Consider the following 17,524-nt stretch of genomic DNA (forward strand, 5'->3'; position numbering starts at 1 on the left):
CCCCCTGGAATCAAACACACAATCCAGTTCACTGGCTAACTGTAAAAGTACCTTCCCTTTCTGTTTAAAACTGAAACAAGCGTTTAATCATTTTGTTTCCAAAAAATGTTGCACAGAACAACATGTGGAACGATAACAAACAGCAATCCTTATGAATACGTCCTAAGGATTTAAAGCATAATATTACGCAGTAAATCCCTTCTCTTTTCCACTATACTTACTGTAGGACTTATTACACCCCCGGTATAGGGGTGTGTATAAGATTCGCTTGATATGTTTGTTTGTTTGTTTGGGTGTGTGTTTGTGTTCGCATATAGATCTCAAGAATGAACGGACCGATCGTCACCAAACTTGGTGAACAGGTTCTATACATTCCTGAGACGGTCCTTACAAAAATTGGGACCAGTCAAACACACGGTTAGGGAGTTATTGGTGGATTAAGATTCTACAAGGACTTATAGAGGGACATGTTAATGGTCAAAGGGAAATAACCTTCTCAGTTGGTGGCAGTGAGAATGGTTATTTCCCTTTGACCAACGGGGGTGTTTTTCCTACCTCGGAGGAATTTCTTGTTTGTTTATGTTTCATAGTATATCAGTATTGTCACGTTAGACATTATGATTGCCAATGTACTTTTTCATGTTTCCAGTTCACGTGATATTTTGTTCTGCCTTCATGGACTGAAACTCCCACGTACACTCGTGGGTGGGTTTTTTGTGCACGATTGGAGTACGTTTACGTATATGATCGTTTTTACCCCACCGGTGTAACACGAAATTTTTACTCCACGAAAAATTTCGTACGAAATTCTTACTCCGAGTAAATTTTTCGTACGAGAAAAGAACTCCCCAAGGCACGAACAAATTACTCCCTCCACAAAATTTTTACTCCTCATTTTTTACTTCCAGTAAAAATCTCGTACGCGAAAATGGGATGCGGGCGAAGGGATAATGCCAATATGTGATCTCGCGCAAACGAATGTCGCGCTACCCTCCCTCCACCCCTTCCACCACCAAGACTAACAGGGGACAAGGGAGTATAAATTTCGTACACCTGACATGGGAAGTTAAATTGCTCGTGTTAGGGTGAAGTAATGTATTCGTTTTTTATTCGTCTGGGGAGTAACATTTGTGCACGAAATGTTTACTCGGAACTCACCTGTCGTGGGGAGTAATTTTCTCGTGTAATGGGTGAGTGCTTTTTTCGTAAAGGGAGTAACATTTTCGTACGAAATTTTTACTCCGGAGTAAAAATCTCGTGGGAGTAATTTTCTCGTGTTACACCGGCATGTAGGCAACCTGACGCCACCTTCGAGAGAGGTCACGTGATACAAGCGTTTGCTTAATTTCGTGACCTTCCTTTAAAAACTTGTTTTTATTGTATCATGTTACTTTAGAATAAAAATGTGTTTAAACAATAACAACCGATCAAAGGAATGAATATAATCAAATCACATAAACAACCACCTAAATGCGTGTGTGGGGGGTGGGGTAAGGAGTGGTGAGGGGGGGGGGGGGGGTGGGGGGATGGTGCTGGAATATGGAAGAAATGTTAGATAAGAACACCTGCCTCCTTCCGTTCAATGGAGTACCACTTGAGAGAGTTTCCCGGCACGGCCCAGTTGAAGTGCTGGTGGATAAAGTCACGATATCACCCTCCAGCCGCGTTCTCGTTGTACTCCTTGGTGTGGACCACGGTTCCGAAGGGAAATGACTTCTTCGTCTGAAGAATCTGAGACAATCAATACACTGTAATGGTGAAAAAGGCAATTATGTATAAATTGAACCACATTATCTTAATCGGAAAGATGTGCGTTAGTATATATAAAAAAACAAACTCGTTTTTACCGTTGGAAAGTATTTTTAATAGGCAGTTACAGATAAGAAGCATTTTGGTGTGAGTGTTCGAAGAACAAAACGTTAAAAAAGTTAGCTTGTTGTACTCGATAAGTTGTATTTAATTCATTGTATGAGATATTGTTAATTGTTGTTATTTATTTGAATAAAAAAAATTTGAAAAAAAAAAAAAAAAAAAGAAAGGTAAAAAAAAAAAAAAAAAAAAAAAATCTGTCCCAAACATTAAAAAAAAAATTAAAATAAAATAAAAATACACTGACAACTATTCACAAGTGCTGCACCTACGACCACTCCAGGACTTCCAACTGCATGAAGGAAGATGAAAGAAACAAAACAGGGCCAGACACGCCCCCCCCCCCCCTTCACCCCCACCCCCTACCTACGACTTGAGCACCAAATAATGTAAACAACAAGACAAACAATTAAATCACTGAACACTGCTTACGGCATATGGCGGGGATATAGCTCAGTTGGTAGCGCGCTGGATTTGTATTCAGTTGGCCGCTGTCAGCGTGAGTTCGATCCCAGGTTCGGCGGAAATTTATTTCACAGAGTCAACTTTGTGTGCAGACTCTCTTCGGTGTTCGAACCTCCCCCCGTGTACACTACATTGGGTGTGCACGTTAAAGATCCCACGATTGACAAAAGGGTCTTTCCTGGCAAAATTGCTTAGGCACAGTTAATAATTGTCTACCTATACCCGTGTGACTTGGAATAATAGGCCGTGAAAGGTAAATATGCGCCGAAATGGCTGCAATCTACTGGCCGTATAAAATTTCATCTCACACGGCATCACTGCAGAGCGCCTAGAACTGTACCCACGGAATATGCGCGATATAAGACTCATTGATTGATTGATTGATATAGCTTCACATTTTCAACAGCAAAACAAATCTTCAGGTCTTTTTGCAACACAGCTCAACAAAGCTTCCAAATCAAAATCGTTTTATGCAAGATATTTAATGCAAGAAACATATTTGTTTGTGATAATATCCCACACACTGCTGATGTGAAACAGAATTGATGTAAACGAGTGAGTACATGTACGTACAACACCATAATTGTGACCCTCCACCACGAAATGAGTCGCATGTCACCTCGCGCGGTTCTGCGCTAGGCTTAATGTAAGTCCAGGGAGTGTATGGTAACAGTGTGAGGGTCACCTTAGTCACAGGCTTATAACTCAAACAGTTTTCGCTCTTTTCTAAAACGGGTTGCACCACTGGATAGAGCATAAAAAAATTCTTTATGAAAATGTAAAAATATGAAAATCATGCAAAGGTGACATGCGACTCATTCCGTGGTGGAGGGTCACAATTATGTCGGTCAAGGCCGGCTTCCAATGGTAGGATAAGAGAATCCTTCCCTTTGGACACATAATAAAAACCTAGAGCATGGCTGCTTCCTCTGTTAACTATTTTTCTGTTGTTGAACTAACGTTGACTTAGGTGTCAGGTAGGAATTACATTCCACACAAAAAGTCACACAGAAAGCTGTCAGGCTGTTGTTATTAGGTATATATGTGCAAGTGGAGCCTAGTTAGATATGTGATGGTTTGCATTATGGTTTCCAGGTATGGGTGTGAGTTGGCTTGGAGATGTTTGTGGAGATGTGTGCATTTTATGTGTCATTGAATTGAATTGAATCGAATCGAATGGAATCGAATTGCGTTTACACGGGAAGGGTGATAAAAACCTCTACTTACGTGTATACGAACATCTGCCTTTTGAATGTTGGAAGGAGTTGTGACGCTGAAAGAAAGAACCGTGAAATATTAGCGTCATTTGAACTTACATCCTTCGTTTCTTTAAAGGCACAGTGGTCCCCATAGCTCATCATCTCAGATCTGGCCAGGCGTATACATTGGATTAGACCATCCAGCCACTTGGACATGTACCACAAACCAATACCTTGATTGCTTCTTGTGTTGATAAATTGATTTATCACATTCCAACCAGTTTCAGTTACACAAAAATAAAATAATTATACCCTCGCATTTTGCACACAAAAAAGAAAAAAAAGAAGTTTCAGTTACAAAATTATTTAATACGAACTTCCCAATCTGCACAGAAAGTATGGCGGTTGTTGCATTTTGGTATGAGTCCAAGTAGAGGGATGGTTTAATCACATGTACAGCCTGGCCATGTCTAATATGGTGAGCCGAATCGTTTATACGGGAAAGACTGTGCCATTGAAAGTAACGAATATGTATTTTACAGGCTGTCTTACACAGTTCGGGAATGCTTGTCCTACACTCATCAAACTTACAAACTAAACATATTTACCCAAAACCAATCCGTTCTTGCACCAATACGAACAGTAATTATTTTCATCAATTCGTTTCGTTATGTTTTCACCATTAAGTACTAGTCATATTCGCACGAACAACAGCGGGGTATTCCCACGCTATCATGATACGTTAACGGTCTTTTAAGAGCAATCTGATACAGACAAAAATACAACTTCATAAAAAATGTAAATAAACATTTCACGCATAACAGAAAAATGAAAATAATGTCAGTAGCACAACACAACACGTACACACATGTGGGCGATATTTCACTTTAACGGATCTTTGCCAAACACAGAATTTGGTCATTTATGGCAACAGCAGTAAGCAAACTTTGTCTGTGATTAAATACAAAATAGAAGAATAGAACTTCACTGAATGTGGATGTTGCTTTTTCTGAGTTTGTTAATGACGTCATCTGTGACGTTTCTCCACGTCATATGTTGCTGATGTTGCGGCTCTCTAATGTTCGTCACCGAGGCGTCATCCACGAGAAACGTCATTGCAGGATCTGGCCCATGAAAGTAGAACCGTGTCTGTTGTATGGCTGTGAACAAAGGGATGTTATTGTCAGAAGGTGGAGCATCTTGCTTCGTTCCACGGCGCTGATGTCTTGCACGTCACTTGGTGTCATACAGCTAGGGCGTTTCATATGAGTTTGAAGTCGAGGTGGGGGTGGAGCTGGGGAAGTGGAGTATAAATGTTCGATAGGTAAGTCGTCTAAATTCTGTTTTCTTTCAAAACATAATTTTCCTAACTATACTAGAAAAGAAACGAAACAGTATTAAGACAATGTTGAAAAACTTCTTTTTTTCAGATTCAAAATATCACACAACTAACACGTATTCTCTCCTGTTTACATTTACACTGAATTGTACTTGGAACCACGTACACTGGATGCGATCATAATTTTATCTAAAACGGTTATACTGATGTCCATGTAACAACGCTACTAACCCTGTTTCTGTTTCGTAAAGCACTGAAAAGCAAGAATAATGCTGCTGAAGATGGCTTTTACGTGTTGATAGAAAATGTTCGGAAATAACTCTGTCGGGTTTGAATGGGCGAAGTGGCGCAGTGGTAAGAAGTCGGCCTCCTAATCGGGAGGTCGTGAGTTCGAATCCCGGTCGCTGCCGCCTGGTGGGTTAAGAGTAGAGATTTTTCCGATCCCCCAGGTCAACTTATGTGCAGACCTGCTAGTGACTTAACCCCCTTCGTGTGTACACGCAAGCACAAGACCAAGTGCGCACGGAAAAGATCCTGTAATCCATGTCGGAGTTCGGTGGGTTGTTGAAACACGAAAATACCCAGCATGCCTACCTAACGAAAGCGGAGTGAAGCTGACTATGCTCTCAGAGTATAGTGTGGGGAACCCAAATGGGCAAACGAGCTCACACCTGAATTTCTGGAACGCTGAAGAAGAAGAAGAACGGGTTATGAAAAAGTGAATACCCTTTATTTGTACAGGGACAAATACATTCACTCGTCCTCCTGTGCACGTGTTTGAGACACACCTCTCGCTAGTGATACTCCCCTCCTATGACAGTGGGCGGGGATATACATGTAGCTCAGTTGGTAGCGCGCTGGATTTGTATTCAGTTGGCCGCTGTCAGCGTGAGTTCGATCCCAGGTTCGGCGGAAATTTATTTCAGAGTCAACTTTGTGTGCAGACTCTCTTCGGTGTCCGAACCCTCCCCCCGTGTACACCACATTGGGTGTGCACGTTAAAGATCCCACGATTGACAAAAGGGTCTTTCCTGGCAAAATTGCTTAGGCACAGTTAATAATTGTCTACCTATACCCGTGTGACTTGGAATAATAGGCCGTGAAAGGTAAATATGCGCCGAAATGGCTGCAATCTACTGGCCGTATAAAATTTCATCTCACACGGCATCACTGCAGAGCGCCTAGAAGTGTACCCACGGAATATGCGCGATATAAGCCTCATTGATTGATTGATTGAAAAAAGCAAAGGTATTCACTCTTTCACAACTCATACAAACCCGACACAATTATTTTCGGAATTCGTCTATTTTACTCGGTGTATATGATCAATAAACAAGAAATTCCTCCGAGGTAGGAAAAACACCCCCGTTGGTCAAAGGGAAATAACCATTCTCACTGCCACCAACTGAGAAGGTTATTTCCCTTTGACCATTAATATGTCCCTCTATAAGTCCTTGTAGAATCTTAATCCACCAATAACTCCCTAACCGTGTGTTTGACTGGTCCCAATTTTTGTAAGGACCGTCTCAGGAATGTATAGAACCTGTTCACCAAGTTTGGTGACGATCGGTCCGTTCATTCTTGAGATCTATATGCGAACACAAACACACAAACACACAAACAAACAAACAAACACATCGACCGAATCCTATACACACCCCTATACCGGGGGTGTAATAAATCGGCTTACGTTTGTCGGTGGGGACGTGGAATTCACCATTGAGATGGACCCAGCCACTCGCGACGTGGACACTGTTCAGCGAAGACACTGTGACGTATTTGTCTGTGTTGTCTGAAACACACGGGTAAGATAGTGTTCAGTATCACTGAATAAAACAAATGCATGCTTGCACACACGTACGGTTAAAAAATCAAAACTCGCTTGCGCGTACGAACGCACGCGCGCACACATACGTACACATACACACGCAAATAAACACACACACACACACATACACACACATACACACACATACACACACATACACACACATACATACACACACACACACACACATACATACACACACACATACACCCACACACACACATACTTACACACTCACACACACACACACACACGCACACACACACACACTCACACACACACACTCACACACACACACACACCTACCCCCCCCCCCCCACACACACACACACGCGCACACACACACACACTGACCAGTGAATTTGAAGGCTACGGTCAGCTGTACAGTCTGTGAGTGACCGCGGTCATCCAGCACCTTGACCCAACCAGACGCATTGTACTGGTCACCGGCTTGCACGTGCATGAACTGCGAGGGTCCGTGCCAGCCTAGCTTTCTATCAGAGGAAAGATACTTGCTCTGTCATCCACATAAACGAAAAGTACATCACTGACATAACATAGATGTGACAGGGGAGGCTACCGCTCCTTTCACAGCAGACTCTGCACCCGAGTTGTTGGCCTTTAAGTCAACACCGGTGTATTGTGGAATTCTGTTTGTGATGGGGTCTGGTGGTTTCCGATTGTCTGTATGTTCATGGAAACCTTCGGGTTTGCATAACAGTTTTTATAGGGCTAAGAAATTAGCCCTAACATTTTCAATCCTGTTTGATTGCACTTCGCCTCCCGAGGTGATCGTAGTGTTACGGCACTCGGTTACATCTGGCGCTTGCGAGCAGGGATGGGACTCGGCATGATATGTTCAGGTAATGGCATAATAATTTATGACCACTGAAAACATAGAAGTATCAAAGGATGTTGTTAATAACAAGTGATAAAGTCATAAGAGCATTGTCAGTGTTGTATAAATCTGGATTAAATAAATGCGTTCATTCAAAATAAGTAAACTATCTATTGTTCGTGTGTGAGTCATTCGGCTGGTCTCTCCGTTTCCTTCTGTTCATCAGACATTGGAAGTCGCCAAAGCAAACAAACACATGTACAGAATTAAAAAAGAACTTAAACAAGATAGGAACGTTCCACTAAACTAATCTTCATTTTTGGATTCTGCATTTTTGAAAACTAGCAGTCTATTTGTTTTTAGATTTAAGCATATGTACAAGCTGGCAAACAAGCAAACAAAAACAAAAACAAACAAACAAACAAACAAGCAAACAAACAAACACACAAACAAACGAGCGAAAAAACAAAAACAAAAAAAAAACTACCGAATAAACAAACAAACAAACAAACAAACAAACAAACAAAACAAACACACTTTTCCTCTATTCGGAAATACTTGGGCAAACAGGCAAAACTTGTAAGAGTTCTGTTGCATTTTACACACAATCAAACAATGAAGCGACTTTTATTCTGAACTTTAGCATTTATGTTCATGTATCTTGAAAACAGTAAAACTGCCTCCACTGACCTGCCCGTGACCTTCACAGCATGGTGACCAGAGTGGGCAGTGGTGGTCAGCTCGCAGTGCACCGGGGTGTTACAGTTCCAGTGGGATAGAGATTCGAACCCTCCGTTTTGTAAAAGCTCCCCCGCTGTTACTGACAGAAAAAGCCACAGTAACCGACGCGGCATCAAGAGGCCCATGATTAATCTTAGATGTGTCTTCAACATTCAACCGAATATCTGCACTGCATGTTTCTTTGCATTGCTTTTTTATCAGTATGTTTTTTTCTCTCCATTTCTGGACAAGTTCAGTTGTACCGAAGTCAACTCGCTCTGATATCGTTTCTGGCAAGGGCATGTGAGACTATGACCTTGACATAATTTATGGCCTACAATATTGTACTTTCTTTCTTTTTGTGAACAGGACACAGCCTGGAACAACGGATATATGCACTTCGAGATTTGCTTATATTTCGGTTTATATCATAGTTGTCCTCGATTAATAACCTGCAATGCATTTGAAGGATCAAAAACAAAATGTAAAAATCTGGGTCCTAAAAACATGTTTAAGCAGGGCTCCCAACATTTGCAATCTTTAGGAAAAATACAATATGCGCTCATGTTTAATATGCCTCTGTGAAACAGCGGATATTTAAAGATGTGAAGAATTACATATATATATATATGTCGTGCCGAATTCACGTAATTGCCGAATTCGCGAAATCGGCAACATTTTTGCCCATTTCACGTAATCGGCAAAACGCTGCCCATTACGCGAAATCGGCAGCGTTTTGCCGAAAACGCGTAAATGCGTGTAAAATGTGCCCATTTTGCCAAATCGGCAGCCCGTTTTTGGCTTTAAAGTTCTCATATGTCTGGGGTGTCATTACACTTAAACAGCTAGATACTCGAAAGGATAAATGTTGCAATAATCGATAAGCTATGGCAAGTTATGGCAAAAAGTGTAGTTTTCGTGCATTACCGGAGTTATGCTGGACACAGACCAACACAGACCATAAAACCACAATAGGAAGGTAAAGCAATGTTAATGCAATATTCTGGTGACAAAAAAAGTAACAGACTGGCTGTCACTTTTGCGAAATGGACACATTTTAGGAGCCTTTACGCATTTTCGGCAAAACGCTGCCGATTTCGCGTAATAGGCAGCGTTTTGCCGATTACGCGAAATGGGCAAAAATGTTGCCGATTCCGCGAATTCGGCAATTCCGTGAATTCGGCACGACATATATATATATATATATACATTTGGTATCCTAGGCAATTTTTATCGTATAGATCGAGGGAGGGGTGGGTGGGGGGTGCACAAAGAGCGCCAGAACGACATACATTTCCAAACAAAAACTTGTATGACATAAATACAGCTTAATGTTGTAGTATGTACCAAAAGAATAGCGGGTATCTTCACTCTTGAAAAAAAAAGTTTAGTTGTGTGCACATGTAACCATCTTGCCCTCCAACATATTGGACGGTTGTTTGTATGGCTTTCTGTTTTCAAGTAATTTATTGAAATGTCTGTTCTTTTATGCGTACAATGTCCCATTTCCGTTTTGTTTATTTATTTGTTTGTTTGACTGTTGTTGTTGTGTATGTTACATACAACAGCTTTATAATGACATTGTATTTGTACATGTACTATGTTTTGTGTTTTAGTTCTACACTATCAATCAATCAATCAATATGAGGCTTATATCGCGCGTATTCCGTGGGTACAGTTCTAAGCGCAGGGATTTATTTTTAACTTTTTTAAAAAATTTATTTTATGCAATTTATATCGCGCACATATTCAAGGCGCAGGGCCTAGGGATTTATTTATGCCGTGTGAGATGGATTTTTTTTTTTTTTTACACAATACATCACGCATTCACATCGGCTAGCAGATCGCAGCCATTTCGGCGCATATCCTACTTTTCACGGCCTTTTGTTCCAAGTCACACGGGTATTTTGGTGGACATTTTTTTTTATGCCTATACAATTTTGCCAGTGTTACACGACACTTGAGATTGCCACAAGTTCTCAAATGTCGTATAGTTGTGTTCTTTTATTCTACGTCGCCCGTCTTCGCAGCAACAGAAAACAACTCGTCAAATTGAGTTCGAGGATTTATTTAGCATTCCATACATACAACTGCACATCGTAGCAGAACTCAAAGTAGAAGCTTTTTTAACATTCAAATCGCGCTGGCATATATAGCAAATACTCAATCTCGAGAATATTCCAGACCGAACATGATACAACTACATTATATGAACTGTCCTTGAACTAGAATAGTGACGCTCTCTATGACGTACATCAAAGGTGCCGACGCACTTAATCCGAGCGAACACCACGAACTCACGACTAAAAACAGCGTGGTAAACAACTTGTTTTGACAGGACTAGAAAGTTCACCTGCATTCTCGTGCAAACATAAATATTGTGTTTACAAAATATAATATCGGTACTTTCCCACAAAGTACAAATAAGTCAACTACATGCAACACACAAAACTGAACCAAAGCTCAGCAACAGTAGCGTTTCCTAACAGCCAGGAAAGACCCTTTTGTCAATCGTGGGATCTTTAACTTGCACACCCCAATGTAGTGTACACGAAGGGACCTCGGTTTTTCGTCTCATCCGAAAGACTAGCACTTGAACCCACCACCTAGGTTAGGAAAGGGGGGAGAAAATTGCTAACGCCCTGACCCAGGGTCGAACTCGCAACCTCTCGCTTCCGAGCGCAAGTGCGTTACCACTCGGCCACCCAGTCCTTGCCACTCGGCCACCCAGTCCTTGCCACTCGGCCACCCAGTCCTTGTATATAACTCTGTTGGGATTGTATGGGTTGTGAAAGAGTGAATATTCTAGCTTGCTTTGATTGAGGCAAACTTTCCACACAGGCTCATAATTGTCTGCGTGTTTCAGACACACCCCTCGCTAGCGACAGGCTTATATTGTCACATAGGAAAATGTGCATCAATAAAACTAAAAGCTAGAGTATTCACTCTTTCACAACGCATACAAACCCACAACAAGTCAACGATTTAGTTATGTACTAATAGTCCTGTACTTGTTTAAAAGTCCTGTGTACATTTCGGAGTTGAGAGAATTTCTCACTTGATTTGAGTCAAGGGGTACCCAGACATGAAAAATCACGGAGTTGATCGGGCACCACCCTGGTACATTTTGCGTAATGGCCGAATCCAAGATGGCCGCCATCGGCCGCATTGAAAATCCTAACTTTTGTGTTTTTGACAATATATACACTTGTGACATATCTAATCCATCTGATTTTGGTGTGCTGAGTTCATTTCTGGTATTATTTTGTTCATTTGGGGTCATCTTGGCCGAATCCAATATGGCCGCCACCATCCGCAGTGAAAATCCTAACTTTTGTGTTTTTGACAATATATACACTTGTGACATATCTAATCCATCTGATTTTGGTGTGCTGAGTTCATTTCGTAACGTTCATAACGCCCAGCCGACCACGAAGGGCCATATCAGGGCGGTGCTGCTTTGACATTTAACGTGCGCCACACACAAGACAGAAGTCGCAGCACAGGCTTCGTGTCTCACCCAGTCACATTATTCTGACACCGGACCAACCAGTCCTAGCACTAACCCCATAATGCCAGACGCCAGGCGGAGCAGACACTAGATTGCCAATTTTAAAGTTTTAGGTATGAGCCGGCCGGGGTTCGAACCCACGACCTCCCGATCACGGGGCGGACGCCTTACCACTAGGCCAACCGTGCCGGTCACGTAGTAGTAGTAGTAGTAGTAGTAGTAGTAGTAGTAGTAGTAGAAGAAGAAGTAGTAGTAGTAGTACGGTGGTGGTGGTGGTGGTGGTGGTAGTCGTAGAAGTATTATCATTACCACCATCATTTTAGCCATTATCGTTATTTTTGTCTTTGAGCCGGACCAGAATCCACACGGATCATAGGACCAACATACAACAACCTTGACATAGAGATGGCCTTGACATGTCAAGCGTGTAACGTGACCCCTGCCGCCATCTTTAACTGGACTGGTGTTGACTGTCTTCCCGTCGATTCGCCCAACACCAGCACATGCCGATTTGTTCCCAAAGCGGGGGAGGACGGGAAGGTGATCACGTGTAAAGCCAGCAACTCAGAATATCCTGGACAGTTGAGCGTCACAACTACTTAAACCTTAAATCTCACTTGTTCTTGTTGTTCTTGTTATTGTAATGTTGTTTAAAGATAGTACACCTAAGGCGCCATTTTAGAGTTTTCCTACGATTTGGACCTTAAAATGTTCACGTGACATTCGTTGTACTGTAACTTAGAAACACCTGCAATGATTTGCTTGATACTGCTCCGAAACTATGCCAAATAAAATGTAAAAATTTAATCAGCGAGCGGTTTGCTTCGCCTAGCTCTCCTGTGTTAGGAGTTCGGATTTCCGTTCGTCATCATACTTTATTTATAAAAGTCAAAACCTTTGGATTGAGGTCAAACCTATAGTTTACAAAACGCATGCACATTCCGTGCTATACATGGCTAAACACTTTGTATTACATGAGCAAACACACAGTACACACACCCTTTTGTTTCTTCTTCTTCATCTGCGCCTTAACCCACCAGGCGCGGCCGGGATTCGAACCCACGACCGGCGTTTTCAAAGCGGAAGGTCGTGGGTTCGAATCCCGGCCGCGCCTGGTGGGTTAAGGTGGAGATTTCGTTTGAACAATCACCGCTTGAGAAAATCCTAGGTGCACTCCGTAAAGAGCGAGCATTTTTCAAAGAATTTATTTTTGTGTGGCCTGCCGGATTTACTCTAAGACAAATCGTAAGCCTCATTTTGGCGCTAGACCTAACTTTTAAAATCTAAATAATAAATTGACAGCTTGTTACACGAACATTCTTTAATCATAAACACATTCTTTAATCATCAAAGTAAGATCAGTACAACTCGAAGTTTTGAAAGTTTTAAAAAAGGGAGCCCGGAAGCAGGTGACAGGTCACGCAAGGTCGTGTTTCCCCAAGCAGACGAATGTTCTGCATATTGCTTGCTTCTTTGACGCCAACGGCCGCCGGTAAGTTTGTGTAAATCGCAGTCGTTTGTTGCATTTTAGATTCAGAGGTACACAATTACGTGCTATTGCAGATACAGCGAGTCGCATTGAAATCACAAACTGACGACGAAATTGTGAAAAAAGGAAGTGTGTGACACGGGTTCACGATGGCTCAGGGTAAAATAAACCACGAAATCTAGTGTGTGGTTTACGCAAAATAAATAGCCATTCAAACGAACTGTGTCATTTAATTAATGCTGTTAAATGCTATTGCGCTTTTGCACGTGTGTTACATACGGTTAGGACCGGGTTGTTTTTGTGAGAAAATTTAAATCGTTATGTAAACCATTTGAGGCAGACTGGGCATTTAAGATAACCTATAACAAGCAGTTAAGGTTGAAAATATATCAAACTGTCTTCTTTACCTATCTCATACTATGAACAGTTGTGAATTCTTCTGTGTCTAATTTTTGCTGAATGTTTATCAAAGCTAATTCGCATTAATTTGGTCTTACAGTTAACTGAAGAGAGACAAGCTACCAAGCACAAATCCAAACTTGTTTACAAGAAAACCAGGTAGCTAACTACTATCAGCACAAAACAACAAGGGGTCCATATTTGGGACCCTTCCCCTGAATGTAGTGTTTTGTCCTCGCCTCTGCAAAGCAAACATGCCAGCTGAATAGGAGCCAGGCTGTGTCGTATTTGTGTTTAGAAATAACCAGAAAGGATGTCTCAAGCCTGTATACCCTCCCTTTTCATTAACCTGCACAGAATAATTTTAAACCAGGAAGTGTATCCCTCTATCGTGCTATCGTGTAAACTGTCAGTGTGCTCAAAGCAAAATGAGAAAAGGTTTACGTGTGAGAGCATCTTTACCTGTTGCTGTGTGAACAACTTGTCGATACTTTGATCTCAAAGTTAAGTAAGATTGTTGTGTGTTGCTTGCATCGTTTTCCCTTGACTTCACATGAAAGTTATGGAAAAGTTCATTATTGCTGCCTGGTTATGCTGCTGTCTTTCGATTACTGCTGGCGAAGGTAAGAACAATTCAGCAAATATTTCAAACTCACTCGATCAGACCAGATATAGAGCAACATTTAAACTGGAAACGTACGGACAGAAATCCTTTAAGTATTAGGCCTCTTCTGTTTGGAATTCAGTGCCCGCTGACCTTCGCAGTTGCTCTTCCCAATCCCAGTTCAAATCGAATCTAAAAACACACCTTTTTCGCAAACATTTACCATACAATATATTTTCAAGCCTGGTCCGTTCCTGATGGTCATTTTTGTCCCATGTACTGTACATAGTTTTTGACGTATGTGTTTTGAGTGCGTATGTTTGTGATAATGTATTATTGTGCAATTTGTTTTATGTAGTGTGTGTCCGTGCGTGTGTTTGTGTAACCGAGTGCCAAATGTAACCTATCCTGCTCGCGGGACCAAATGTAACCGAGTGCCCCTTTCTCTCCAAACTCAATCAAAACAAACTGACACAGGTTAAATTACCAGGTTCTTTTCTTTCCATAATTATGATGGTGAGGGGAAATGTGTGGGAAAACAGGGGTTTACCTTTAATACAAAACTTCCAATGTGTTCTACTCTCTAAAACTAAAACAAACCAAAACAATACTCTAGATCCTCACTCTAGAACTATACTCCAAAACTATACTCTAGATCCTCACTCCAGAACTATACTCCAGAACTATACTCTAGAACTATACTCCAGAACTATACTCCAGATCCTCACTCTAAAACAATAGTCTACAAAATCAAAAATCCCAAAGAAACTCTAATCTAAACAAACGAAGTCTAACAAAACAACTTTAAAAACAATCCCCCCAAAAAACAATCTAACAAAACCTAATTAAAACCTCGTCTCCTGAACCTAACTGAAACCCCGTCTACTGAACCTAACTGAAACCCTGTCTACTGAATCTAACTGAAACCCCGTCTACTGAACCTCGTCTACTAAAATCCAACTAAAATCTAACTAAACCCCTCTAACGAAACCCTGTCTGCTAAAATCCAACTGAAATATAACTGAACCCCTCTAACGAAACCCCGTCTACTAAACCTAACTGAAACCCCGTCTACTGAACCCCGTCGCACATTCCGCCATTCTGTAAATCACAGAATGCACGTCATAAGCATACATAAACAACTCAACAATTTCAACCACCACAAACTAAATCCTTTAACAACAACAAAACACATCATTCCTTCCAAATAACATGCCTACAATACAGTTCTCTCAAACACTCAAACGGTTTTCTAAAACATTCAATAAACAAAAGTTTTCCCGAACATTCAACTCACAAAACAATCTACTTGAACATTCAAATAAATCCTCCCAAAGCAGGTGACAACCCGCATACTTTAACGCTGTTTTATCCATTATATAAAAAGAATAGCATATAAATAACATACTCGTCTCAACAAAGTCACATTAACATTCCCTTTCTGCTCGTAGCAAACCTGCCACGCGACCGCTCATTGGACACGTCTGTTCTGCTCGAAGCACCAGCGAAAAGTAAATGCCCCAACCCACAACATCGCGCGTGCCTACGTCACAATGTTAAAACAAATTCAATTCAGAGGGGTGTCGGGTACCGAAAAGCGATCATTTTACCAATGCAAATTAAAGGATCGGCTCTTCCGCCAGACCATTTCAATACAGGCAAAACACAGTCTCGGAAACCTTAGTGGATCCCCGATAATACAGGTTTAAATCCTCGATAGCACAGAGGTACCACGAGTTCACAAGTTCAAACGGATGCGCACAAGTACATGTGTACCGTAACTGTCGCTCAGTCACAAGCTCACATTTGTGATGATGTTTTATTGAGCAAAGTATGATATGTGTGAGATTGCACTGTAAATAATGTTATGTTGTCGTTGTACTTTGATTGTACAGCGCTTTGAGCAGGGTTATACCCTGGATACATGCCCTATATAAATAGTATGCATTGTTATTATTATCATTATATGTGTACTTTAGCTTTTTGTCACCTTCTTCGTTTTGAGTCTCAACCAAATGTCATTGAAGTTCTGTGCCTCGATCAATTGTATTTTACCTTCGGGTTTTTTCGTTGTTCTTTTTGTTCAGACGGTCAAGACGCTGGAAAAGTGGAGATAGAAAACTGCAACCAAAACTTCATTGACATTCGAGAAAAGGCGAACAACACGATAACGTGCAAAGGTTTCAACGGAAGGGACACCATCGTGTGGACATTCAAAAGGGATGATGAGCAGATACCAAACGGAGTGGCGACGTGTGATGCAAGCTCTAACTGCAATGTCCACCAGCCTGACCACTTTGCTGTAGAGAGGTCACCGTCACACAGCACGCTGTTCTACCAGCAGTATGACCGTGAGGTGGACAAAGCCGCGACAGTTACCTGTGCCAGTCTGTATCTGGCGTTCAAGAGGTCTAAGACGTGCACGCTCAACGTTATAAGTAAGAATTCTATCTACATGCCTTTCTTTTGTTTGATCCTTCTTTCCTTCTTCCTCTCTCTCTCTCTTTCATTTTTCTTTGTTTCTTTTTTTGTTTTCTTTGTTTCACTTAAGTATTGAAAATCACTTTAACATCATATATCAGAAATTGCATTCTAACAGTGATCATTTCAAAAATGCGGCCATATATGGATAGATAGACAGACAGAAAAGCAGAGAAAGAGAGAGAGGGGGGGTGGGAGAGAGGGGGAAACAAGAGAAAGAGAGAGAAAGGGATAACACATTCACACAAAATGAATTACTTTGCTTGCGTGCAGATCAAGCCAAGCTCTCCAGCTGTACCGTGAATGAAGACAGAAACAGCAGGACAGTCACAAGAAGATGTCGCTTTGAACACGCCTATTCCTACAGGCGAGGTTTCCGGTGTACTTGGTACCAGGAAAAAGATGGAATGGTAATGAGAAATTTTGTAACAGCGTGCTTAATAATGTGCCACTTTAACGTGAATTGGATCCTTTTTCTTGCGAGGATGTGTTAGGCACTAAAACACAAACGCAAGCTGTCATCCAAATATAATTGAAGACCAGTAAAACGGCGTAGACACTGATGGACTAAGGGACTTCCCCGCATAATCATATCGCAGAATGAAAATTGAAGCCATGTACCTCACGACAACAGCAGGGGCTCACTATAGCTAGTGGTTTTAAAATTTTGCTCTGAGATAGTTGCTGGCTTCCGATCGGAAAATACAGACAGAAATAAATCTGCTTTATTGTAATCAGTTCTGACTTGGTGCAGTGTGTATTTCAAACTGTTTTCAAGTCTT

At 41.4% G+C, this 17,524-nt stretch overlaps 1 protein-coding gene and 1 long non-coding RNA gene across 3 annotated transcripts in view; one reads left to right on the top strand and one right to left on the bottom strand.

Moving 5' to 3' along the window:
• LOC138973873 (anti-sigma-I factor RsgI6-like) overlaps positions 1-4,677 on the bottom strand; it is a 9,165-nt gene extending 4,488 nt beyond the window's left edge. For both annotated transcript variants that reach the window (XM_070346570.1, XM_070346569.1), the window contains exons 1-4: positions 4,522-4,677; positions 3,562-3,607; positions 1,566-1,731; positions 1-4 (exon numbers count right to left, since the gene is read on the bottom strand). The exon at positions 1-4 is cut by the window's left edge and continues 52 nt beyond it. In XM_070346570.1, coding sequence (XP_070202671.1) covers positions 1-4; positions 1,566-1,731; positions 3,562-3,607; positions 4,522-4,564 — 259 coding nt within the window. In that variant the 5' untranslated portion in view covers positions 4,565-4,677. The remainder of the gene's footprint in view (positions 5-1,565; positions 1,732-3,561; positions 3,608-4,521) is intronic.
• A 12,344-nt stretch (positions 4,678-17,021) lies between these two features.
• Positions 17,022-17,524, top strand: part of LOC138973885 (uncharacterized) — a 59,329-nt gene continuing 58,826 nt past the window's right edge. Inside the window, exon 1 of the long non-coding RNA XR_011458210.1 lies at positions 17,022-17,152. This is a non-coding gene — a long non-coding RNA (uncharacterized lncRNA). The remainder of the gene's footprint in view (positions 17,153-17,524) is intronic.

The sequence above is a fragment of the Littorina saxatilis genome, linkage group LG8 (assembly GCF_037325665.1).
Source record: "Littorina saxatilis isolate snail1 linkage group LG8, US_GU_Lsax_2.0, whole genome shotgun sequence".
In the NCBI taxonomy this organism is placed as follows: Eukaryota; Metazoa; Mollusca; class Gastropoda; order Littorinimorpha; family Littorinidae; genus Littorina; species Littorina saxatilis.